The 27460-nt window shown below is 36.3% G+C and overlaps 1 protein-coding gene across 3 annotated transcripts in view; it reads right to left on the bottom strand.

Moving 5' to 3' along the window:
* AUH (AU RNA binding methylglutaconyl-CoA hydratase) overlaps positions 1 to 27460 on the bottom strand; it is a 123541-nt gene that overhangs the window by 55151 nt on the left and 40930 nt on the right. For all 3 annotated transcript variants that reach the window (XR_008574712.1, XM_054810555.1, XM_054810556.1), the window contains 2 exons: positions 12064 to 12156; positions 11111 to 11167 (listed from right to left, as the gene is read on the bottom strand). Coding sequence is in view for 2 of the 3 variants with exons in the window: in XM_054810555.1 (XP_054666530.1) it covers positions 11111 to 11167; positions 12064 to 12156 (150 nt within the window). In the remaining variant the exon portion in view is untranslated. The remainder of the gene's footprint in view (positions 1 to 11110; positions 11168 to 12063; positions 12157 to 27460) is intronic.

The following is a 27460-nucleotide window of genomic DNA, read 5'->3' on the forward strand; positions in this document are numbered from 1 at the left end:
CCAAGCACTGTTGCGTCTATGCTAGCCCCCATTTATACACTCCAGCTGGTACTCCAGAGCCCCACTCCCAATTCTTCACCCCCAGTAACATCTATATTGAGATGGAGACATATTAAAGAGGGGAATCTTAATAACAATACACAGTAGAAGATAATTTCATCTTCTTCTTTTCATCTTTCCAAAGCCTGTTGCTTCCTGTAAATTGCTTTCCATTCACTAACCAAGCAAAGCGCAGAAGGTAAACCAAAATATTACAGGAAAACTATTCTTGCACTGCTAAAAATCCCACATTCTTTTATAAGCCAGACTTGAGCATAAGTCATGCAATGCATTAATTTCAGCCAGCAATCCCTGCTTACGCAAGTTCTTACTAACACATGCCAATGACTAAATTGCAACTCTTCTCTGTGTGCTATGCCCAGTAAGGGTCACTTGTGCAATGACTTACACAAAAGGTCTAGAATCCTATCTCCTCAAAATTTTGCATTTTCTTTTTTCCTTCAGATTCCTTCTGGATTTGTTACTACTGAAACAAATTCTAAAGGATGACCATAGTTTTTGTAATCTTTACTGTGACAAACTCTGATGTCAATTGAAATTTTGATGAAATAATGACATAAAGACTTGTAACCAAGTTTTGAAAGACATGCCCATCATTTAAATTTTAAAATTTTTTGTTTACGAGGGTCTGTAGTGATAGGACAAGAGGTCATGGCCTTGAGCTGAAGGAGGGTAGATTTAGATTAGATGTTAGAAGGAAATTCTTTACTGTTAGAGTGGTGAGGCACTGGCACAGGTTGCCCAGAGAGGCTGTGGATGCCCCATCCCCGGAAGTGTTCAAGGCCAGGTTGGATGGGGCTTTGGGCAACGTGGTCTAGTGGAGGGTGTCTCTGCCCGCAGCAGGGGCGTTGGAACTAGATGATCTTTGAGGTCTGTTCCAACCCAAACCATTCTATGATTCTATAAAAAATGTTGTGGGAGTACCTGGGAAAAAACAAACAGAACAAAAAACTGGATACATGGATATGTTTCTAAAATCTGTACTGATTATTTTCTTCTTAATAAACCATTTCTTTAGAAGAATCAATAGGAAGTTTCAGCATATTATTTCTTTTTCCTCATTATTAAAAACTTTTTAAGTCCTCAGGTTTGCACCTCCAACCTGTCTTGCTTCTCTGTCAGTAACTTCCTAATGAGTGTGCGCATCTTTTCTCCTTCTCTCCTGCACCTTCTGTCTCTGCTTCTTTGCACAATCTATTTGTGTAGATACACGGCTTCTTGCAGACTCCATCTCAAACACACATACAGACTGTGGCAGTATCATAGCTAGGTTCTGTCAAACTATAGACTTAAAAAAAATAAAGGACAGGAGGGAGGAGGGGGAATACGCCACAGAAGGTGACTCACTTAAAAGACTGGCTTATGAGATGTTTGATTCCTATATGTATGAATGTTGCTTTTCTCACCTGTGAGAATCATGCAGGTCTTCTACACATACTTTTTATCTCAACTTCTGCAACTGGAAAACACATTTGGTCATCACTTCTAAAGAACTACTGAAAACTACCAAGAGATACGTAATTTGATCAGCTACATACGTTAGCATCCAATGTCTCATCTTCATCATCTTGTATTAAATTGTGTCTATCACTATGCAGATTAACAAGCTTCTTAACACTACAAGGAATATTTTCATCACCCTTTTTACACATCTTATTTAGGGACAAACCAAGAACTAAAATAAGGAGCTTATGTTTCCAGGGCTGTCAATGCAGAGAGACAGGAGTGATGCATAGCAACTGAGACTTCCAAAATTGCCTATATGCTATGAATAATCTTCCTCACTCATTTTGCTGTCTCCCACTGCTTTGGTATGCTTTTCATATATACACACTGATAGCTGGTAATGATACATTTTTGCTTGATTGTCTCACTAAAAGATAAAATTTTATTTTTCTCTCACCACCTCAAGAAATTAGAAAATAAACTCCCAACCCAGATTGACTGGCTCACACATTTTCATTTTCCTTTATCACTGATTCTTTACAGTTAATAATTTTCTGTACTAGACTCTTACTTTCACCTGCCTGTTTTCTCTGCCTTTCCTAATGCTCCCTAAGGAGTCCTTTCTCCTTAACACTTGTGTTACCATAGAGATAGGTAGAGGAAAAGATGTATCAGTTTGCCAAATAGCGTAAGTGAAGCTGCAGGAAGGAAGGACACAGTTGAGACAATTTCAGTATTGTTTACTCAATAGACTCATAATCTCTCATAAGTAGCAATGAGTCTCCTTAATAGAGGAATGTGGAAAGGTAATGAGACAAGAAGATGGAGAACCTTAACATTCAGAGATGCTGACTATGGAAGAAGCTAAGCCTAGAACTTTGAAGCTCAAGATTTTTGTTTTAGCTCCTAGTCCCCCAGAAGAGGTAAGACAAGTCAGTAGATATTGAGTATAATTTGTCTAATACTTATTTCCAAAATGCTATTTTTTTAATTTGGGGAAAAAAAAAAAGACTAAAAAAAAAACTTCAGTAAGTAATTTTTAATAGAAAATTTTATGCAACTCTATTTGCCTTATCCAGCAAATTTTTATTTTCATCATGTCCCACCTTTCCCCAGAAACATCGGATTTTATTACTTAGTTTTCCTTTTGTTAAAGCTTAACAATGAAAAGTTTAAAGAAAATAACAAAATATAACAAAATCTTTACACAAAAGTGTGCAAATGGAAGGTTTTATCATGATTTTGAATGGACAAGAGAGCTTGAGATAGACACCAGTGCTAGTTTCAGGACATGTTTGGGGATGAAAAGGGTGGTGTTTTACAAAGTAAAAGTCTTGTACAAAAGTACATTAGGCTTCATACAATTTTTAAAATTAATTCCAAACTTTAGGCAAGGGGAAAATAATTTCATCAAAGGGATTCATGAACTCTGATGGATCCTTATGAGTGAATACAAAACTCAATTACCTGATTACTGCAAATGCATTTACAGATAACTGAAAATTTTAACTGGCTTTGGAAAAATAAAGGATTCTTTACCTAGCAGCAGTTCAGGTCATTCTTTTCTCCGTTTACTTTGTTCTCTCCATGTCCTTTTCACTTGAGTATGCCAAGAGAATATATCCTACTTTGCACCTATGCTATGAAACCTGCTGTGAATTCCATTCATATCATTATAGTCTGCCTAAACCGTAGTTTCTATTCAGTGCCATACTATTCTATATATGGTGATAAAATAAAATTGCAAAAGCAAAGTTCGCATTTACTTTCTTTTCAAAGCTTCACTCTTTAGCTACCAATGGCACAGAAATGGTCTGGAAAAGATACAAATGTGATAGTACAAACCATGCTCGCTGAAACAGTACTTGAATGGGGCTTTAAATCTACATGATTTAAGGAGGATGGAAGAAACCAAACTATTTGTTACATTTTTTCATTTTTCTGGCTGTCATTCAAAAATGAGCAATCCATCAATCTCACAAAACAATTTTCAAACTGATGAAAGCAAATGTAATTATATACCTATGAGAATGGGGAAAACAATTGATAACATTGCTCAGGTTGTAAGTATGAATTTTAATTAAAACAGTACTCCAAAATTCAATCTTGATATCAAGAACAATGTTTTTATACCCTGAAGACATGACAAAGGTCCGAAGAGCATTCAGTCATTGTTGCTAAGGTTTGATTTCTCCATAGGTATATTACACTAATGCCAGACCTTCCATGATTTGCTTTCCAAGACCAAGAAAATTCCCTTTATCATCTCTTACACTTCCTCTAATTCTAAACTTGGCTTCTGGGGCTTTCTTTTGTTCTTGTTATATTTCCTCTTTCCTCTGCAGCATCAAAGGACTAACTTTAACTAGACACAGTATACTGGGGATGCAGTGCTGCTCCTTAGGATACTGAAATTTCGCAAACATCTGATTGTTAGTTCTGATTTGTAAACAAGACATCTCCAAATTTAGGTCAGGAAGAAACGTTCTGTGATCTCTGCTAGCAGAAACAACCAGAATGTTAGAAGCGGTCAATTTCTTACACTGAACTTGACATTTCAAATAATATTCTATACAACTGCAGTCATTTGGGACACTGATGATAGCCTTGCATACCTCCTTTTTCTGTAGGAAGTACTAGTTGTGTTTTTAATATGGTTTTGGAAAGTGTTCTATGGCTAGCATGCAAAGGGAAAAGCACAGATTGTTCTGTGGATCGCTCTGCAAAGTTAAGTACTGTATGCTTCATGTAGATACAGGTGATAGTTCTGATGACAGAGTTCTCCTATCATCTTCACTTCTGCTGTATGTTGCCACTACTTGCAAACTATTCTGTCTATATAGAGAGACTGTAAATAAAATTTGCTAAACATTAGTTTTACGTATGGAGCTTTTGCAGTGTTAGTATTGCACAACATTTTAAAGTTTTGCCTCATGATCACCTTTACAATTGATCATAAAGCTCAAAGACAAAATGAGTCATTTGATGAAAATCGGCTTATTTTTATTTACGAAAAGGAAAAATGTAAGAACCACAATTCTCCCTAACTTACAGAAGCAGAACCAATTTACCTCCTTCTACTAAAACTCTGTATTTTGTGTTTAATTACTTTGAGAAAAGAGTGGATGTTCAAACATCTGTTTTCTACACTATTAGCAATTTTTTACTTCAGGCCATTTATTTAACGCCATGCATAAAATAAACATTACAAAATATTAAAATGCAAATAAAGCTATCTAGACTTCAGATGATTGAAGAAAAAGTAGATAAATGTTCTTAGAGTAACTAATTTAGGGTTTTTACTGTATCAAATCATAATAGGATTGTAAATGCTCAGCAGTCCCTCAGCAAAAAAAAAAAAAATTAAGAGTTTTTCTTAATTGTAAGGGAAGAAGAAGAAGAAAGTGCATCTTCTTGGTTGTTTCACAGTAAATAATTTTTTAAGAACAACATTGATGAACTGTTGAAGATGTTGATTCAAGAGCTTATTTAAAATTGTCTTCTATGAATATTTAACTTGGGAACTTTACAATATTAAAAATCTGACACAAGACTGGGATAAGGAAACAGGAGAAGTAAGAGATGTCACAAGAGAGTTTATGGACTCACTGAAAAAAAAAAAGAGAAACAAACTCAAAGCTAACTGTTTCACTTCGCAGGTTTTTTTCCCCAATCAGTCAGTCAGTTGTCACAGGACTAAGAGTTGAACTTTAAAAAAGGTAGAGGATTCAACTGGTGCCCATATGTAATAAGAAATACTTGTGTATGTGAGAACTATGGAGACTTTATGGAAAAAGTAAAGGAGAAGACAAGAGTAGGTTAGTTAGGGCAGCAATAAAGATGGGATGCAGAGGTATAGGTTTACTCATGTAAGATGTATATAGTTATACAAAATAAGCAGATTTTTCTTTCTAAATATCTCTGTAATGATGTACTATGAAGTAGCATCTACATGCAGAAAAATACACTAAACGTGCAGAAGCCTTTAGCCCCTGCCACAGATCCTACCATAAATGGTGACACTTAAATTTTTTCAGTATTTGTCAAATGCAATTATTCCTATTACTGTTGAAACTAAAGTATAGAAATCTAAAGAATATGCTAACAATATATTGTAAGGTGCATCAGATTTCAAACTGAAATCTCTGACATTTTATTTAACCTTTACACTTGGCTGAATTGTACAACTACTGCTGTTAGCAACATCACATTCTGTATGAGTTTTTCACATCTGGAAATTCCCTTGACATCTTTCTCATCCAAAACAGACTATTTTTTTCAGCTTTAAAACAAATCCTGTAACAAGAGACCTTCATGTTGTTTTTAAAAGCGAACAACGAATACTTTAAGAGATAAGGAAAATACACTATGATTACCTAAATCCAGTTTTCATTCTTACACTTGTTTTCTTCCTATGCAAAGAAAATTAATTTTTCAGTGTGTTCCTCTGTCATCTTTTATAATCTATTAATCTGCAAGTACCATAACTTCCCCAAACACATTTTAAAGCTTAGAAAAACAGTCAAAACAATACTGTTACCAAAGTGGAAAAAGGAGAACACAGAAATGCTGCTATTAAATCTCTCCTTTGCTATATATTTTAAAGACAAAAAACAGTCCAGCCTGCTATGTAACAAAGCTTCAGTTTCACCTTTCGAAAAAAGGGTCCAAAGTAACTTTAAGATGTAGAAAGAAGATATAGCTTATTTACAAAGACTTTTTTAAAGATTTAACAGAGTTGTGTTTTTTTTTTCCTTCTGGGTTTGTTTGGTTTTTTCTTTTAAGCCCTCTTCATAAAATATGCTTTTAAACTGAATGCTGTCATGGAAAGCATGATCCCAGGGATTATGTGCTTGGTTTTTATTTTATCTTTAAACAGTGGAAGACAGCTCTGTAACGAAGCAGTGGGGTTTTTGGGAGGAGCAGGGAAGAACAAAGGCAAAATTGATTTTGATGAGTTGAATGAAGTCTTGCTAATTATAATGTCTTTATAAACTAAACAACAAAAAGGAGTGACAGCTGTAAGTACGCAGGCCAGTAGCTACAGTTTTACTCTAGCTGGGTCAAATTATCTGCTGACACAGTGTATTAATTTCAGTAAGTTCCATTAAGTTTTGTCTTTTTTATGAAAAAATAATTGCTGATGTATACCAATACCTCAGCTTTAAACACAAAACTTTAATGGAAAAAACTGCATAAAGAAAACCCAAATTATTTTTTAATATATACACCTGTCTTTGCTACTTATTACCACAGAATATTTTCCCTTGTCCAGCCAATCATATCTCATTCTATCAACAGAGTAAGAAAGTTTATGTATGTTGTCTACAAGTATTTTTATCTTCTCATAACAGATCTGTTACTGAGTGGTATACAAATAAGACACTAACAAATAAAAGTAGATCTGCCAGCAAGGCATCATCTATCAGCTGCAGGCCCAGTATGACATCCATTGTGAAAGTCTAGAGATAAACAACAGAAATAAATCATGGATGAGCATAGCTTTAAAAAGTTACAAAGCACAAAAACCAAAGGATTTTAGATACAATTGCTCCAAAAGACCATTTTCACCTAAGGAGAAACTTGTCACTATGAAACACTTCCTTTGCAAATTGAGAGACACCCGTAACTACATTCAATTAATTAAAGAGGTTTCCTTTCTTTTTACTTCAGTTTGCAAAGTAAAAACAAGGATAAGGAACGTGATTTTTGTGTTAAAAAGACTCTTCCTACATTACGCTGAGTTCTGTACAGACTATAGTATCACACGGAAAATAAGTTGTTTAAATAGCTTTTTGACTACGGATCCAAAAAACAAACTCATTTTAGCAATGAACAGCTTTGAGAAAAGCCACTGTGGCTGATAACAAGAACCTCCTTAAACCGCAGAGCTAACCAAGTCTGGTTTCCCATGAAATCCTGTCTCACATGAACTCATTGCTGTTCAGTGAGAGGAGTATTCTGACTCAAACATTTTCCATAGCTAGGACATCCACAATTCCTCCCTCCTGTGCCCATTTTTCATGCCCAAGAATAGGTTAGTTTGTGCTGAAACTTTTCATCTGAGGATAATACAATTTTCCCTTCATCTGGCCACCTACTTTTAATACAATTCTAGGGACTGTCTTTTTTTGCAGCCACTGCCCTGGAGTCAAATTAGACCACAACTGGCCAACAGACCCCAAGTTCATAGGGAAGAAAAGTAAGGAAGAAATAGGATGAACAAATAGACAGTCTGATATATATGCCTGTCGAGGTTGTATAAGACCACTTATGCAACGAATAGTGATTGGAAGACTTTCTTTAGAAAACAAAAATCATCAATACTCACTCTCAGGTAACTTCCTCAGCAGCGAGTTACCAAGCCATTTTCTCCCTGTTACATACTTTGTCTAGTTCTCTGAATCTTGACTTCCTTACTGGACAGTGGGATGTACTGAAAAATGAAAAGATTTTCTACTTTCCCTAGCCCACAGTCTGGAAGCTAAGGATTTTTTCATAGTAGAGAGAACTGGACTTAAATTTCCAAAGGCAGAAGAATCAATCCTCCTTCCTCACAACCTGAGCAGCTTGTCTGTGCACAAAGCAATTGTATAAAAGGAGGCACTGCTGTCATCCCACTTGGTCTTGCTCTGCTGTCTGCCACGGATGAATTTTCTGAGGAAACTCAACCTGTTACCACAGGTAAGTCATGCTCTACAAATGCCTACTTGGTCAAGACTCTCAGCAGACTTAGAAGGAACAATTCATTTTCGTATACTAACTGGGATTCAACTAACTGCTGCTCAGCCTTAGCCTTTAAAAGGCTGCAGTACTTCTGTGCATACTCAAAAGCACAATGTCTTGCACCTGGGAAATTTACGTTAAAACTGGTTGGTCACTAGACAGCAGCTGACTGCATCTTTTGGTGATCACATTTCAAAGTGGGATGGAATAAAACATAATATACAAGGTCCAAAATGTCATAACTGATCTGCCCTGAATCTATATTTTAATACTATTAAATTCTAGTAACATTCTTCTAACATAGCTTTTTGAATGCAACTTCCTGGGGTTTTTAAAAAAGCAAATAGAAAATAAAGAAGTTTTTCATACAGCCTCAAATACCCACGTTAATTATCACCCAAGTTAAAATCTTTACATCTGTCACATACTCACACAGCTGATGGAGCAGAATAAAAACAGTAGTAGCTTCCCATGCTGCAGGGACCTACTCTGAAGTAGCAACACATCTTGTCAGCGTGTTTCAGATGTACTAAATGGCAGCAGAAACCTACTGAGGTCTCTTAATGGCTACAGCTCTCTTTTCAGTTCCACTGCCCAGTCCTGCTTTGGCTCAGAGCAACTTGAAGCAAGCACTAGAAGAAAATATTCCATTAACCCATGAAGCCTATGGTTCAAGTGGACATATCTGGCATCTCTGCCTAAATGACATATGCAAAATTCCTTCACTCATTCTTCACCTTCCGATGACACAAAGTATGATCAGTTACTAATTAGATGACAAGAGCCAAAAAGGGCTGAAACATTGTCATTGCCCAACAGGATTGGTGCAAGTACAAGCTGATGAGGAAAATGTTGTGATAAGCTTGAATACATTCAGCCAAAACAGTTCTCAGAAAGGCTGATAGAAATAGGGAAAAAATATTCACTGAACATACCCCAAAACATTTTAAGTTTAAAAAGCATTGTAACATGGTGAAAACTGTCAGATTTTCAAGGAGCTGAAGACATATGCCCAAATCATTATTTTAGTATGAGAAAAAACCCCAAGATTTTTCAAACTTCAGCCTTTGAATAGTAATAAAACATTCTGAATGAAACTTATAATGAGTCAGTCACCTAGCATTTTAAGGTGAAAGCATTAGAAGTTTGAAACATCTATAATTAACTGAAGACAAGGAAACATGGAACAACTTAAGTAAGTTGAATACTGAGAATGTATGCACAACTTGACAAGAACTTCTTGAACTGGAGAGTACATCTCCAATACTGTCCTGCAGAATTCTTTAGAAGAGGGTGGAGTGGAAGGATGAAGGGGAAAAAATTGCCGACAAAACAGAAACAACATAATTTTCTGTCTTTTTCTTCACTAGGACTTAATTGTCAAAGCACATTATTTCATGACGACACCACTAGAAGGAAATATATCCTTAAAATCATCTACATTATTATCTTTATCCACTGCTAAAAAGAGACCAGTCACCATAGCCCAGTTTTCCTTATGTAAAATATAGCTCTGACCACAGAGAAAAAGAGATGAGGAGAGAGTATTGACTGAAATCACAACGCAACAATAACCATAAAAATAGAGCATTTGAAATTGCACAATAATTGCCGAGATTAGTGATAGGATGGGATAGTTTCTTACACAAAGTCCCTGCCAGTTGTCCCACTATGGTAGCTTTTACTGTCCTCTCTACATGAGCCGCAGTGGTATCCATTAAAACTAGACACAGTGCTTTCAAAATAGGTTTCACCCATTAGAAACAAAGTAGGGGTAAAAAAACAGTATAAAGTTCCCCAGAACTTCCAGGAATTAAGGCCAAAGCTAGGTGGGGGTTACAGGGATGCACTTGTTTTCAAGGTATCGCCCTTTCCCGAGAAAGGCAGATATCTTAATCCAAGTGACAATGATTTATCCATAAAATAAAAACAAAAGGTTTCATAACACAAAAATCTCCTGGAACATTATTCATTATATAACTTTCATTCACTTTGAATCCAGGAAAAGACAGTCAACTGGCCTTCCAAATAGAAAAGACCCCAAAAATCTCAAAAAATATTGGTGAGACAAAAGATCTATTCACAGCCATACTTTCAGTTTTTAAACTCTTTACAACGAATTTACAAGCAGCATGATCACCTTGTTCCAGTATTTAAAGGGTGGCTATGAAGAAGATGGAGACTCCCTTTTTACAAGGTGTCACATGGAAAAGACAAGGGGTAATGGGTACAAGTTACTCCTGGGGAGATTCTGATTGCACACAAGAGGAAATTTTTTCAAAATAAGAACAATCAGCCATTGGAATAATCTCCCCAGGGAAGTGGTGGATTCCCCAACACTGGACACTTCAAAGATTTGGCTGGATGGGGTGCTGGGCCATCTTGTCTAGACAGTGCTTTTTTCTACACAGAGCTTTCGCTCCTTGGACCAGATGATCCTTGAGGTCCCTTCTAACCTGGTATTCTATGATTCTATGAAAACAGAATTTGAATCCTAAAGTACCAGACGTTACGTTATTTAAATTACCATTTTTGTACACTGATAGTTAACTGATCATTTTTCTTAGTCTGATCCTAGCAAAACTATTCAGCCTTCAGATCCAGACATCAAATGTCATTTACAGAATCACTCAATACTGACTTAGTTAATGAAGACTTTGATTAAAAACATAATATACGAGTGCCACTCCCTAAAAATGAGAAATATACTTTTTAATTAATTTTTGGTAACTAATATGAGCAATAAGCTTTAAAACATGCCATAATCTGTAATAGAAATATAAAAATAAGCAGATATTCTTAAAAACCAATCCAAAATCAAGTATCAAGAGCATGTGTTATTTAGTTATCCATGGTAACAAAAGGAAAACATTCATACCTGCACCTGGAATGATTGCCAACTTTGTTTCAACTAGGCCCATTTTAGCAGAAGAAGCTAAAAAACAGAATGTGAGTTCTTACCATAATATACAGGGAAAAAACTTTGCAAAATATGTAATAATGACCTATAAGATTGTTAATCTATTGCATTTCCTGCATAAAGAATAAATTACTTTAAAAGCATTTGTTTACGAAAATCTTTAAATAGATTCAACTCATCTGACACCAAGGCAAGTTCTGTACCTTATTAATTTTCACAAAGCAGGTAAGCAATTACAGTGAGTAAGAGACTTATCTGCAAAATGTAAAACACTAAAAGAAAAAGACTGTTATTATTTAACATCTTAAAATGGGGTGGAATTCTGTATCTGCTTATTATGAATTCTTTAGCTGACAGTATATTCTCTAAGGGTCAAACAGCTTTATATACTCGAAGTTACTGGCAGCTGTTCAAGACCAAGTGTCCATTTAGTTTCCAACAAATGGCTTTACAGTTCTGACAGCTGGATAGGTCAAGGTTCCTCTTTTCAAGTGCTGTTGTCACTTTTCTTTTGTACCAGCTTAATTGTTTGTGTAGTAATAGTCTCACTAACAACTTTTGATAAAATCAAATTTCCATCTAGAACACTTCAAATACAAAAGAGGAGAATACTTAAATTACTAAGTAAAATATCAAAACAACCACATAACCCTTCTGGCAACACTGATAAAATGAAGGTCATGAGAATAAAATGCATGTAACAAAAACAATCCAGCTATCAGTGGTAAGTTGTCTGAAATGAAACACCAGCAAGTACTTAAGACAGGTTTCTGCTAAACCCCTTTAAAATAATTGGTTATAAACAACATCAAATACGAAATAAGTTTACAAAATTGTTTCCAAAACAAGGATTAGTCAAGCCATCTGCCAGACTAATAATCCTACATTCTATAAACAGGATTCAGACCTACCTGCCACTCTAATATCACAGGCTAATGCAAGTTCCAGGCCACCACCTAATGCAGTTCCATCTATTGCAGCAATAGTAGGTACAGGCAGATTAGCTGAAAAAGAAAGTACTAATTAACACCAGCCACATAAAGAACATCTCTGAAACACCATTTCACTACATTTTGTTCAAAGTACAGCCATGCTATGGGGAAAAAAGTTTCATAAACCAAGCAGGTCTAAAATCGATTGCTCAGCAACACAAAAAAATTGACCCTCCCTCTAATCACTCTGTGGCTGAATAGGTATGCAAGCCTTTTTCTCTAGCTTCTGCTCATTTCTGAATAGTAAACTTGAAAAACATGCATAGCAGAATTAGGCAAACAATAGAACAGGAATACTTAAAAAAGGCACATACACAAACAGTCCCAGTCGATATACAGATGCCTTATCGTAATCATCTGTGATGCTAGCATAGCTGGAAGCTTTTTGTGTCTTAATTTTTCCAGACGTGGTGTGGCCACCACTATTGCCCCTTTTCCCCTGTAAAGCAGCAGCTAACAGCTTAATGGAATGTGGGAAAGTTTTCCATCTGATAAACAGATGCACATGCTGCCAGTACACTTGACAGGTAGCAGGGCTCCACAGGCCTGTGTGACCATGGCATGGTTTGCATTTAATTTATCATCAGTGTTCTGACATGGGGAAGTCATTTAAACATTCAGCTTAAAGCACTCCACCTCTGACAAGTTTGAGTTCTCTTCTCCCCTCTCCTCTACAAACTCAAGGAAGTTTCATGAAAAATTTATTTTTTACTTGAGAAATAAACTTGTACAGTACAACTTTCGTTATATTTAACATAACATTTGCCATAAGCTATCAATTTTAAAATACACAATATTTGAGTAGTACATTTTTGCTACTGAAGTTTCAAAGATAGTCAAAAGCAATTCATTAGCTGAACACTTGTGTGTACAGCTTGTTGAAATGTTAAACCAACTCGTAACAGCAATATTTTTTTCTGCAGATGTTAAAAAAATATTTTCATTGTTTTAATGTTTCAGCTACTCGAATTCAATAACCAGTTCATTCAGTCTTAGTTGGAAACTGAAAAAAGAAAAAAACTTGCTCCCAAAATATAAAAGAAAATGAGGTGTGAGAGAATGTTCTCTCCTTTTAAAATCTAGAAGTGTAATGTTACCAAAAATGATTAATTTAATACATTAATTACAAATAATACTTTCTTTCTTTAGGTAACTAGTTAGTTCTAAATTTAGAAATTGTGCTACCTAGCACACCTTTTTCCTTTCTGACAGACACACTTCAGAAAACTTCATTTAAAAAAAAAAAATCAATTAAATGTCAATGTATATCAGCATCAATAAGTCTTTACACAAACAAGTAGTCTCTCACTGGGTGAGAAAACAAAATATCAAATTAAGTGCAAGACTATTTTTAGCTGCAAATTGACATCCTTTCATGATCAACAGCTACTGAAAATCTAATTGTCTTGAAGAAAAGAACAAAAATTTACCGATGTTTTTAAAGATTATAACAGGTGCTTTAAATCAAACTCTTTGACTTAAAGTGCAAAGCTGCAGGTTCAGATCATGATTAAAAGTGATTATCTGAATCAATTCCAATGTCAAAAGAGACTACTGATTACCATCAGCAACATCAAGCACTTGCAGTCACTTAAAAGAGCCCAAGGTATCCATTCTGTTTGCCATCTACCACAGAAGGCATGAGAGACATCTGCTCCTTCTCTATTTATTTTTTCTTAGTTATATGGAAAGTGAAGAAAAGAAGGCAACTCTCATTTCCAGCAGGGTCAGGTTGCTGACCGAAACTCATAATCCCGTCACCATAACCAATTTGCCAAACAGTCTTGCAGTCCAAGTTCAAGGCTGATACAGCTAGCATTTCTCTTAAAGAAATCTGCCTTTGCCATAGGTAAATGAAAAATAATTTGCCTGACCACGAAGGCATGGTCATTATTAACTGTATTTTCCAGCAGTTAGTGCCTGCATGTATGTTACTTTTCTCAGAGACTAGCAAAAAGTATCTGGAACACTAGTTACACAACTTTTGCTCCAAGGCAGATTACTTTCTCTGTGAAAAGTAAGTTCCAGATTTAGCTACGTTACAATTCAAGTAGACTGTTACACATGGAAATGAACCTTATACAAAGAGTTTTATAAACCAGCTTGATTTCTAGAATTACAATCAGCATTTCCATCAAGAAATACTAAAAATCATAATTCAAAGGGAGAAAAAACAGTTTGATAGCATATGTTAGAATCATCACTTCCCAAGGATATTAATTCTAAAGATCACCTGACATGGAAGTTGACAATGAATGAAAGGCAAAATAAAAATTCTTTACAATAGCTCTGTGCATACCTATCAAAAGAATTGAAGAAATTAATCCTTTTAACATGTTCTTGTGAAGTGCCAGAAAAAGCAATACAGAAATAAATTAGCAATTGCTTTGGATAACAAACTGAGTTTCTAAGTCACTAAAACTTACTACCAAGGATAAAGCTTCTTGGAATATTCATATTTTGTAGGCACTTGTTCCTGTTTATCTGCATAATTTTAATACACAACTGCCAAAATGGTTCAGCTCGTAACAAAAACAGAGAAGATGTCTGACAAATCATGCCCTGTAGACTTAACTGAGTTGTATGCTCTCAAATTTAAAAAACAATGAATTACTTAAATAGACAAGTCAACCTCCACAATGATTCCACATGGCAAGGCTCACTTGCTATGAGTGATAGAAAAAAGCAATTTAAAGGTTTTATTCTCTAACATTCCACATTTTTGTCACACTGTAAATAATAGATATAAATTTCAGGCAACTGTTGTACTACTAATCATTAGTGCTGGATTCTAGATCTGATATGATTTTATCGATGTGCAATCATGAGCTGCATAGTAAAGTCCACAAAAGGAATTAGAACTATATATAAAAGAAACAATTAAACTAGAGTGTACAACAAACAGACAAGAACAGACCACATATATACACAGATTAATGTAGCTAGAAGTAGTTAAAGAAAGAGTAAGAAACAAGCAGCATTAAACTGTAGTCAGAGAATTGCACTGAACTACTATAGTACATCAAAGTGTGGAATATGAAGGACAGTAAATAATAAGCCAGTTCACACAATGAACTCATAAAGGATTACTTCACACATCTACTGTATTGTAAAACATGCTGCATATTCTGTATATACACTTCCATTCTGCATATAAAACAAGTATCCCAAGCAAAAGCCAATACTCATATTCTAATATAACATCAATACTTAATCATATTACAGAAAAGGAAGGTTCTAAGTACAGTGAAGTAAAAAAAGGGCCTATTTCAGTATACATGTCGTGGTTTGTCCCGGCAGGCAGCTAAAACAACCACACAGCCATTTGCTCTCTCCTTCCCACCTCAGCAGGATGGGGGAGAAAATAGAAAAGCAAAAAAAGGTAAAACTCGTGGGTTGAGATAAAGACAGTTTAATAGGACAGAAAAGGAAGAGAAAAATAATAGTAATAATAACAACAGCAATAAAAAAAAAAGGAATACACAAAACAAGTGATGCACGGCACAATTGCTCACCACTGCTCAGCTAGTCCCTGAGCTGTGCTCCCTCCCAGCCAGCCCCCCAGTTCTATACCGAGCATGACATCATATGGTATGGCATATCCCTTTGGCCAGTTTGTGTCAGCTGTCCTGGCTGTGTCACCTCCCAGCTTCTTGTGCACCCCCATCTTCTTGTTAGCAGGGCAGTATGAGAAGCTGAAAAGTCCCTTGACTGCTTGGCAACAACTAAAAACATCAGTGTGTTATCAACATTACTCTCATCCTAAATCCAAACCACAGCACCATACCAGCTGCTAGGAAGAAAATTAACTCTATCCCAGCCAAAACCAGGACAATATGTTAGTCCTAAGTCAGCAACTGAGCCAGACATAAGACAAAAAACATTTCCATATTTGAGATCACAAGAGTGGAAACAGAGTTTGGACTAGCTGAAAAGGAGACAAATATGAAGAAGCAGATCAAAATAATTTTTATGTATAAAGTTATTTGAGGAATAATCTGTTAGGACAGAAGGTGATACAACCTGTATAAAAGGACGTTTATTGGCCATTCAAGACATGATATAGGTGGACTGACCAACAGGTAAACTGAAGAACTAAGAAATCACTGGCATGCAAAAAACTTCAATAAGAGAAACTAAACATAATAACATGATACAGCTAGTTAAGTCCAATAAACCCACAAAACCTCAAACAAAAGTTAGAAAAGATGATATACAGCAATATAAAGAAATGGGTCAGTTTCCCACTCTGTAGTAACTGTACGTCTTCAGCTCAACTTCAGGAATGCATTCCTGGTAAATATATATGTTACATGTAGTCTTAGATTAGGCTGACCAGCAGCATCTTGTAGTCTTGGGATGCCTCCTGCTTTTCTGTGACTTTCCTTTACTGAAAGACATAAAGAGTAGAGTAAGCTAAACTCTCCCACAATTTTGTCACCAGTACAGAATGTCACAGGAGGAGGACTTTGAATTTAAGCACATTAAAAACACATGTAATGTATAGGAAGCAATCTCAAAAAATGGTAACTGTTTTGAAGCAGGTAACTGTTATTTCATCTTTAAGTGACATTCCACACGATGTCCAGTGCTGGTGACTAACAATTAATTTCCCTTCTGCTTAGAGATGATTATATGATGAACGAAAGACCAGCATATGAATACAAGCACCAGGTCTGGAGGATCTGACCAAGATATAGTTTCTCAGATATGTGTCACAAAGCCCACGCAGCTGATTCATATATTGCAGACACCAACATTCCCCAAATAGAAAGTAGAAGTTGCCTGGATCCTATTGACTGAATTGTATGCAACTATTTAGTCCTCTAATTCATTTAAAAAGTTCTTAGAAAATTACAGATATGCAAGATAATATCTGAGAGGAAACTGAATTACACTGGATATTTTCTTAGTAACTATCAAGTAGTCTTTTTCTATTCCTGCACAACCTCACTTTCTCACTGTTGACAGACAATGGAATGGTCTGATCAACTAGGAAGAATCTTCTTTCCACAGATATTGAGGAAGAAGGAAGGAAGAAGCATGAAGAATGAATAAATAAATACAGTAAAATCAAAATGGCAACAATTTATACATGAAAGTAGCCTTGCCTTTATGAAACATTACAAAAAGTAGATTTTTACATAACCAGCAACAAACACATTCTTTAGACAGTGTCCAAGGGCTCAAAGGAAGACCTATCACTATTACTAGTCCCTGTTGAGAGTTCCTGAAATGGACAGAGGAAGAATAATATGGTGATCCAGAATTCCAGACTTTGTGATTTATGTTCCTTGTCAACCTACATCAACTTACCCAGATTGGTTAACTTAAAATACATGACACCCAGAAAAAAGAGTTATTGATTTAGAATGTGTCCTGGTTCTGGCAAGGACAGAGTTAATTTCACCAAGAGCCAGGACAGGTGAGCCAAGCTGGCCGGGGGCTATTCCATACCATGTGATGTCATGCTCACCGTAAAAGGGGGCTAGTCGGGCAGGGGCGGGTTCGGTGTGGCTCCGGGATGGGCTGAGCATCAGATCGGTAAATTGCTGTCTGTTATCACCCATTGTGAAAATCTGTTATCAGTACTGTTGTTGATTGCTCCCCTCTCCCTTGCTGTCCCAGTAAACTGTCCTTATCCCAACCCTCGAGGCTTTGCCATTGTCTTTCCGTTCTCCTCCCCATCCCGCTGGGGGAGGGGTGAGCGAGCAGCGAGTGGTGCTCAGCTGCCAGCTGGGGCAGAACCACATCAGAATGTATCAAATCCAAAGAGACTGACCTCCTAAGAGTGACTTCCTTGCTTGCTGAGCAAATTTATAACTGTAGTGTATTTTCTGTTAGCAACTGTACCACATATCCATACAAAGAGAAGAAACATTCTCAAGCTAGGCACAAAATTTTGAGGTCTAGGTTGTTTGCATGTCAATGAGCTTTCTGTAAGAACCATATATTTGTAGCTTGACAGCAGTTTCAAACAATCAACCTGAAGATCACCTGTAGTATTCCTTCCTATAGCTGAGATACAGGAGCCATCATTCAAGAACTGCAAGTCCAGCAGAATAGAATTCAGTTTCTCTGAAAGAAAAAAGGTCTGCACTGTTACTGCAGCAACAGTTGCAGTTAATGATTCCCGTGAATCAGAAAAGAAAACTCCATGGAAGCCCATTCAATCCCTAACACTACACAAATTGTATATGGTCCCTTAGATATAATGAACTTCCAAATTTGACGTACTCTTTCGCAGATTAGAACAAGTATTCTCAATTCAACTAACCACAGCAGTAAGAATTTGGTATTTAGGTACATTCAAATGAAGCCCCACTTTAAGGTGTGCTTTTTCAAACATTTGATAATGAAATACCAAAGTGAAAGACAGCCACCATAACTCCCCTTGCTATTCCTCTGTTGTCCTCCTGTACCTGGCCAACATTGAAAAAAGTCCTCATCATTCATCTCTCTTCTTACTTCAGTGATCTCTGGCAATCAATCTTCAAAAAGAACAATTATTCAGATGTAAATCAGAAGCTGGTCACTACCTTTAGCACCTACTGAACCAGATTCATAAGCCTGATTTGTCTTTAATTATCAACAGACAGCCAACGGTCTAAGAAGAACTCTTATTTTCCCAGTATTGACTGACAAGAAAGTAATAAGAGTACCCTACTTCCCTCAAAAACTCCAACTAAGACAGAAGTAGCAAGAGAATTCAAATTTACATGACATCACAACTGAGTTCCCACAGAAGGGAGAAACAGATTGTCCAAGCTATTTATTCTACATGTGCATTTCTGATTATTCGACAAATAATGTTGATCAGTGAATAGCTTACTAGGACAAGCAACTTCAGGGGGCATTTCTAGCAGCTCATTTTTCCTTTTGAATAATGGGTTTCATAGAACATAAAGCAAGGAGGATGAATTGTTTAAAAATGTCCTGCATACTGTATTACATGGATTACTGGAGGAAAGTATGCTATAAATTGAAGGATATATAAAAAGTTCCACAATTCATTATCTTAAGCAGACTAAGAAAGTGTGGCAAATATCTAGCTACATATGTCTGCAGCACGCAAGAAACCTTTAAATCACAGAAGGATTGAGGTTGGAAGAGACCTCTGGAGGTCACCTTGACCAACCCCCCTGCTCAAGCAGCATCATCTGCAGCAGGCTGCTCAAGCCATGTCCAGATGGCTTTTGATGATCTCCAAGGAGGCAGACTCCACAACGTCCTTGGTGCTCAGTTACCCTCACAGTAAGTATTCCCTGATGTTCAAGAGGAACCTCCTGTGTTCCAGTTTGTGCCCATTGCCTCTGGTCCTGTCAACGGACACCAGTGGAGACAGCCCAGCTTCATCTTCTTAGCACTTCCCCTTTAGGTGATGAGGTCACTCCTGAGCCTTCTCTTCTCCAGACTGAACAGTCCTAGCTTGCTCAGCCTTTATGCATAGGAGAGATGCTCAAGTCCATTCATTATTTTTATGGCCCTTCGCTGGACTCTTTCTGGTAGCTCCATCTCTCTCTTCTACTGGGAGCCCATAACTGGGCACAGTACTCCAGCAGCGGCCTCATCAGTGGTGAGGAGAGGGGAAGGATCGTCTCTGTCTACCTAATGGCAACGCTCCTCCTCCTAATCAGACCAAGATACCATAGCTGCCTTTGCCACAAGGGCACAGTACTGTCTCATGTTCAGTTTGGTGTCCACCGGGACCTGCAGGGCCTTTTCTGCAAAGTTCCTTTCCAGATCGTTAACCCCCAGCACGTGCTGGTGCGTGGGGTTGTTTCTTCCCAGGTGCAGGACTTTGCACTTTCCTTTGTTGAAGTTAATGAGGTTCCTGTCAGCCTATTTCTCAAGCTAGCTGAGGACCCTCTGAATGATGGCACAACCATCTGGTACATCAGCCACTCCTTCCACTTTTATGTCATCAGCAAACTTGCTGAAGATACGCTCTGTCCCATCATCCAGATCATTACTGATACTGAATAGGACTGAACCCATTATTGGCCTCTGGGGTAGACACCACTGGCTAGTGGCCTCCAAGTAGACTTCGTGCTGCTGATGACCAGCCTCTGGACCCATCCGTTCAGTCAATTTTCAATCCACTTCACTGTCTGCTCATCCAGTCCATACTCATCAGTTACTCTATGAGAATCTTATATAAGACAGTGCCAAAAGCCTTCCTGAAGTCAAGGTAGACAATACTCACTGCTCTTCCCTCATCTACCAAACTAGTCATTTCATCATAGGTTGTAAGGCTGGTCAAGCATTATTTCCCTTTTGTGAATCCATGATGACTACACCTGATGACTTTCTTGTCCTTCAAGAAAGAAGCAGTTTCCAGGATTAGTTGTGCCAGCACCTTCCCAAGGACAAATTTTAATTTAGAGGTAAGAGAGCTCCCTCTCTGTTTCTTAGTACATTTATTTAAAAGTAGTATCAATAATGGAGCCTTCAAATTAATGAAAAGAATGGTCACATGCCCTGAACTAAACACAACTAAACAGAAATTTGTAGATTCCATAATTGATGGGTCAGCCATCAGGAAAGCAAGAAAGAAGAAACAGAAGTCACATCATACCCTGAAAATGCCAAATAAGGATTATAAATTTGGGGGTAATTATTACAAAACAATGTACTTACTTACTTACATCTTATTTATCGCCAGTGAATATTTCAACTAACAATAGCTTAAAATTATATAATACTGCGAGTCTATGGGCTGACTCCTACACCAACAATGTTGAAAGAAAGGTTCAAGATCTGTTACTTTACAGAGTTTCTTTACTAACCCAAAATCTGCAAGTTTTCTGGTTACAAATTAGGAAGGAGTTTTCAAAAGGCCATAGATGTAAATGGGAATTTTGAACCAGCTTTAGTGATTATTTCAAACTACACGCTACCTTACTATAATAACTGGGAATGGATTTTTAATTTGGTTTAAAAATAATTACGTTTATACCTAAATATTTATATATTAATATGAATATAAAATATTAATCTAAATATTAAATCATAATTACAACTCCTGTATATAAAATAAATTTTCATATATATATATACACACATGCATATACGTATCTTGTAACTCAGAACAGACTTCTCTTCCACCTGTTCACTACCCAGATTTTTAATCTCTCTTGGTGCTGTTCCTCTTGAGCATAAAATTAAGATTTTTCCATTCAAAAAATAGAAAGGCATAAACTATGTACCTTGGGTGGCAAGGAGAGGGTGTCCCTGGACAATTATGATAACTGAAATATTCTTTATGTTAGGTACATTTTAATGACAAAATTACACTTTCACATAAGTTAATTTATGTCATAAGAAATCAGAAAAATAATTGCAACACAATACTGTATCTTGATTTCATCTTTGAGATCTTTTCCTGAAGAACAATAACAACATGAAGATGGTATACGAGCTTTGCACTTAGAGAGCAATGTCAGTTGTGTTTTGGGCATTTACTTTGCCTTGTAAAATCTGCTATCGAGTCAGTGACTGCAACAGTTTGCTTGCATTTTCAATTGCAAGCACTGCCATCAAAAAAGGCCTTTCTATTGGGGAAAAAAGCTAACAGAAACCAAATACTTCAACGAGCCCTTTCATCCATTCTATAATACTATGAAAACCAACCAATGTATATAGCAACATATGAAAGTGACTAAGAGAGGCTGTCAAATCTTCCTATATGAACTTGAAGGCAAAGAAGATTGTTCAAACCATTTTTGTGAAAGCCAAGTAATGAAATGGTACAAAGCTTTACCTGTCATAATTGTGAAAAGAATGAAAAAGTGGTTACTTAAAGTAACATATATTTACACGTTTTAAAAATACCCCCATCTGCAAAAACATGACCACACTTTTAGGTCTGAACGGTCTACATGTGCATTTGGATACACACAATTCTTTTTCATAAATTTGCTAGTTACAACTGTGAAAGGCTTTTAGCTACCCTCTAACTCCTGTGCTTTGGATAAGAAGCTTAATAGACTGCTGCTGTTGACAGATTTATTTGAACATTATTATCTTTGCTTTAATACCTTCAAAGTTCAGGCAGACAATTGGTAGCAAGGAAGAGCTGCATTAAAAAAAAATACTTTTTAGTACTTGTGAAGAAATTTTGCTTTTTAATGAACACGGTTACTGCACATTGCTTACAGTTGATTATTAAGCAAAAGATATTAGTAAAGTTTATCTTCCCTTTATTATGACAGTAGATAATGGGTTTTCTTAAGGCTTCCCCCCTCAATCCCATTAATTTCCTGGTTTCCTCCAGTGATCCCTCACTCTTATAAGTGACCTAGAAAAAATATTTTTGAATTCACAAAAAAATACTTAATATTGGAATTTTATGTTCTTAATTTCAAATTTTTCTGTTTGGTACTTAATTATTGTCAATGTGTTTTATATTCTTCATACTAGGAGCAAAGCTGGGAAACTAATGGGAATGAAAGAGGTGCTTTAACCAAACTTTTTAGCTACAGTCTTTTGTAGCCAACTTTCCCATGGTTCTCTCTTTGTATTACATAAAATAGTTTGGATATTTCATTCATCTTCAGTGATATACTTCAGTTTGATAAAGAGATTCCTTAGTTTCTTTGTATTTACTGATGTTTGTTCCTGTAGTCTTATTCTGCCCTTAGTAAAACAATAATGAAGTAAACTTTAGCTGACAGAATCTGCTTTCTGTGCAAATGAAGGAAAGCTTTGGATATAAGAAAAAAAGAAAATTATCTCCTATATTTCTTATCTTTACTGAGAACATTTAAGAACTTATTACTCACATAAGCAGCATAGTACATATTCAAGCCTTGAGTTTACAAAACAAAAGGATAATGCCAAATATAAATAATTTCAGTTACATTTTTACATTCTACTTCTATGTAAGATTTTTTTTTCTTAGCACACAAAATAAAATTCCAAAAGCAGCACAGCTACAATCTCTAATAGTTAAGAGAATCCAATGGGACAAGTTTTTCATTTTTTTATTGTCTCCTTGTTTGATATAATGTATGAATATAACACATATGCCAGTACCAGTAACATTCTTGTTTGACACAATACAAAGAAAATTCCACAGACTCTGACCATTTTAGCTGAACATTTCTAGAACTTTTCTCCTGTATCTAATTTCAGCAGTATTCCATATGCGTAGAATCCCAGTCTAGTGCTAAAGTATCTTTATTTCTAAACTAGTTGAATATATTAAGTAAAAGTTTCAGTCAGCTCATTCACTGAACACTACGGAGGAAACACTCCCTAATGTTTCACAGTAAGCATAAATAATTTTTTTTTTTATAAACTAGCTTGGTAATATTATTGAAGCAGCGCACATACCTAGGCAGAAGCCGTGTTTAATACAAAACTTGAACATGCTATTCTAAAGTCAAAGCTTAATGCTGGGCCCAAGCAACGAGCTTAGAATTTCTTCGATAGAAGAGCAGCATAATACTTTGGGTACCATGCCAGGAGTTGCTGCCCTTTGAATACCAATTGGTTCTAGGAGCAGAGCCAGAGACTGAGACGGGCAAAGCAAAAGAGCTAACAAACTATTGCTTCTCATTCAGGGATTGAAACATGCAATTTAAAACCTGAACAGGGTGAGGAAAGGGTAGAGTTACCCAACGCATCAAAGATACACAATGTGGCTCCCTTGAGAGGGAACAGAAGCCTCGCACAGCAAGTCATACTGGAGGCCTGTTTTAACAGTCAATGTGCAAACTGGGTATGTTGATCTCAATACACCATTTGAGCACGTAACACTCTTCTTTTGGTACAGTTACTTTTTGTGGGAGGAAAATTAAAGAGCCATGTCGAGAGCACAGCTTCTTTTCCTCATAGAACAGCATTTGGAATTACTGCCAGAAGGAAAACTAAAATACAGCTGAGACTATGTTATTTTTTGTCAAGGCTGTACAGCGGTGCCAGGGATCAAAGCAATGAATCAGCAATGCAAAGCCACCTCCTTCCCTAATCTTGTTCTCCCTAATTTATAAGGAAGGACAATCAGCTCATTCTAATACTCAGGTCCTCTGTTTCTGTATCTTTTTATAAAACAGTTTTTAGAAAGTTATTATCATGAGGAATAAAGTGTATTAGCAATTGTGGAAGCAATGCTGTCATATAAATAGCTAATAAACATCTTGGTAGAGAAGTTTAATGTTGCATTCATTGCCTCTATAATGGTACAGAGTTTAGCATTGTGTTTTTTAATTAAAAACAACCCAATGCAATTTGACAAAGCCCATAATTTCAGCTCTGCAAGGACAGTACTGTCTATTTAGGAAACAGACAATACTTAGTCAAAGGGTATCTCAAATTAATTCAATGTTAAGAGAAGCAGTAAATCTACTACTGGAAAACAACCAAGAGCTCAGCAATGCGTTCAGAATGCTAGCAGTCTTGGACTGTATTAGCTATGCTCTACACTTAACTGAACAGTCATAACACAGCAAGACACATACTGTGCCAAAATCTCCCTTTCACAGTGTCAGCAACATAGGGAGACCATGATGCCTAAGGATGGCTGCTAAGCATGGCACTGCTAGATGTAAATTTGTCCTTTTTCAGATTTCACAGCTAGCTGCGATATTTCACTCAGATTCCCAGCGAATGCTTTTTCAATTTACAGCCTATATCTGCTCTTCCCTAAGAGAGAAACCCACAGTTTTTCTCCCTAGATTTCCAAACTACAGTACTCCTTCTCTGCTGCCCAGATTTACCTCCAGCAAACACAGATGGGTTTGGTCAATTTACATAAGCAGTCACTTCTCGGAGTAGTAATCAGGTCTGAAGCATTCATTACTAAACCAGGATTTTTAATGTTAATCAAAGCTCCACAGAAGCCCCAGAAACTCAAATAGTAAAATAAGGTGCTGTGCTGATCTCATCAATGATCACTCTTGCCTATATTTGAGACTTTACAATGGGAAGGTGGGGTAGCAGTTAGCAAACCAGAAATCAAGCAAAACTTATATAATCCTGATCCCACTCTTAGGACCTCTGAGGTCAAGTTTTGACAGCTTGTATCCCAGACCAAACTGTAGCATATAATGTGGCACAACCTAAGAATTTCCTAGGATGCGTGATCTTCAATAGTCAAAAAAATGAACTTTTTGGAGAAGAGACTATTCTCCTGAAGGATGAACAAGAGCACTCTTTTAGGTAAATTAGAAGTTTGATGATGACTGAGAGAAGCCAGAATGACAGAAAATTGCTAAGGAGGAAAAAAAAAAAATCTGTAAATACAGAATTGTATCTGCTTTGAATAAAATATAAAGTACACAATAAAAAAAAAAAATGCAAGTAACCGACCGCAAGATGGTTTCATGCAGGGTGGTCTCATTCAAACTGACTATGTCAAAACTAATCACATCTGTGAAAATAGTGTCTAAACAAAGCTACTAAATATCATGACTTATTAAAGTTATATCACAACTTGCGCATCAAAACTAATCGGATGTCTTAAACAAAACACTATAAGTTTTGTTGAAATGGAATATGTCAAACAGAAAAACAAGTAAAATCAGTATTTTATTAAAAATTTCTTCCTTAGTTTAGTTCAGATCTAGGTTCCACCAGGCCACAAGTAAGGTGTTTTGTTTCTAAATGTGATGTAGAAATCAAGCCTCACCAAACTTAACTTTGATTTTAAAAAGCAATCAGGAAAGTCAGTCTCCAATTTTTTTCCCCATTTGCGGGATTTAGGTGCTTAGGCTTATATTCCTTGCTAACCAGTGGTGTTTCTCACTTACTAAAGATTGGGGCCAAACGTCACTCTGAGTAATTACAAGTATGTGCTGAGTTCAAATTCCTTCTGCAGCTTCACTTTTTCTTACTGTTAAACAAGGTGTTTTTCCGGAGAAGAGTGGTTATTGCATTCAGCTCCATATATAGTCTCAGTTTGTTTTGCAACCGAAATCGCAACAGAAAATATATATGTAACGGTAATATCACAGCCCAGACCCCACAGTCAGTATAAAGAACAATAAAATAAATGCCGAAGATCTGACCCACCATGATGGTGCTTTTTTTCCCCCTCAAAGCATCAAAAAATAAAAAAAAAGGTTTCTGGGAGTCAGTAACATCTGGTTTCATTTAGTCAGACTTGTTTTGTTATGCATGGTTGCAACAGATATATTAACGCTTTTCTCTCCTAGTTTTTAAGGGTAAAGCCAGCCTTACATCAGTAATGAAGAGCCTCAGGGCAGAATACAGTAATGGACAAGCAGTCTTACAATTCCTACCATTGAAATAATTAAAAATAATTAAAAAAAAAAAAAGAAAGAAAAAAAGCAACCCCAAACAAGCCCCCACAATTCTGGTATAATTTTAGCAAAAGCAACCACTGCTAAAAATAGAGGCTGTTTTGATTCCCACCTCCCCCCCTAAAAGCTCTAAGAACTGCAACTAACAGCTCAATACGATTTTTTCAGCTCTTTTTTTAAGTGCTTATTTTTATACCAAGTGATATTTACTGCAGTTTTAATACTTCACCCAAATTTAGCAAGAAGTTATAAATTAATCCCATAAAAACAACTGCAGTATGCTTTTAATTTCCAGAAAATTCTCTTCTGTAGATGTATTCCAAAATGATACTACAGCATTTTACAGAATTAGCGTAAGGATTTTAAATGTAATGAAATTGACAGGAACCAAAGAAAGCCAAAGCATGCCAGCTCTAAAAAGCTAAGTTTATCCAGTTGTTCAAGATGTAATTAACCTTTTGTGTATTTTGTCTATAATGGTCTTCTTTCTGAAAATACTGTTAAAAAGAAGCATCTCCTTACTAGGTCACACATCTGAACACAAATGCAATTATCAAAACATGACCTATTTCTGAAAAGCAAAAAGTAGAACACATTTTAAATGAGATTACAGCATTAAACTTGGATAGAAAAAAAAAAAAAAAGAGTGGGGGACTCGAGATACTGTTCCCTGGGTAGATAGCATTCTGCAGTGGCAAATAATAAATTGAAAATTGCTTCCCTTCTTTAACCATCTCATAACATTCTGGTTGTTGCTGGGCAGGAAAAATATCATTATTATTTTCAATATACAGATTCATTGCAGTAATCACATGCAAATACAATGTCTCACTAGTTCTACAAAAAATTATGTTCTATAATGCCAGATCACTTCTTCAGAAGAAAAAAAAAGAACTGAGAACCTCTGACTTGCTACGAAATTAATGTTACCTTCTATTCATAAGGGCATCACACAACATGATGCCTTGCGCACCCATGTAATGTAATCTCATTTGTAAAATCCACTTTTTTATATTCTCTACCAGTTCCTGATGTAGGGAACCACATTT

Source organism: Grus americana, chromosome Z, assembly GCF_028858705.1.
Source record: "Grus americana isolate bGruAme1 chromosome Z, bGruAme1.mat, whole genome shotgun sequence".
In the NCBI taxonomy this organism is placed as follows: Eukaryota; Metazoa; Chordata; class Aves; order Gruiformes; family Gruidae; genus Grus; species Grus americana.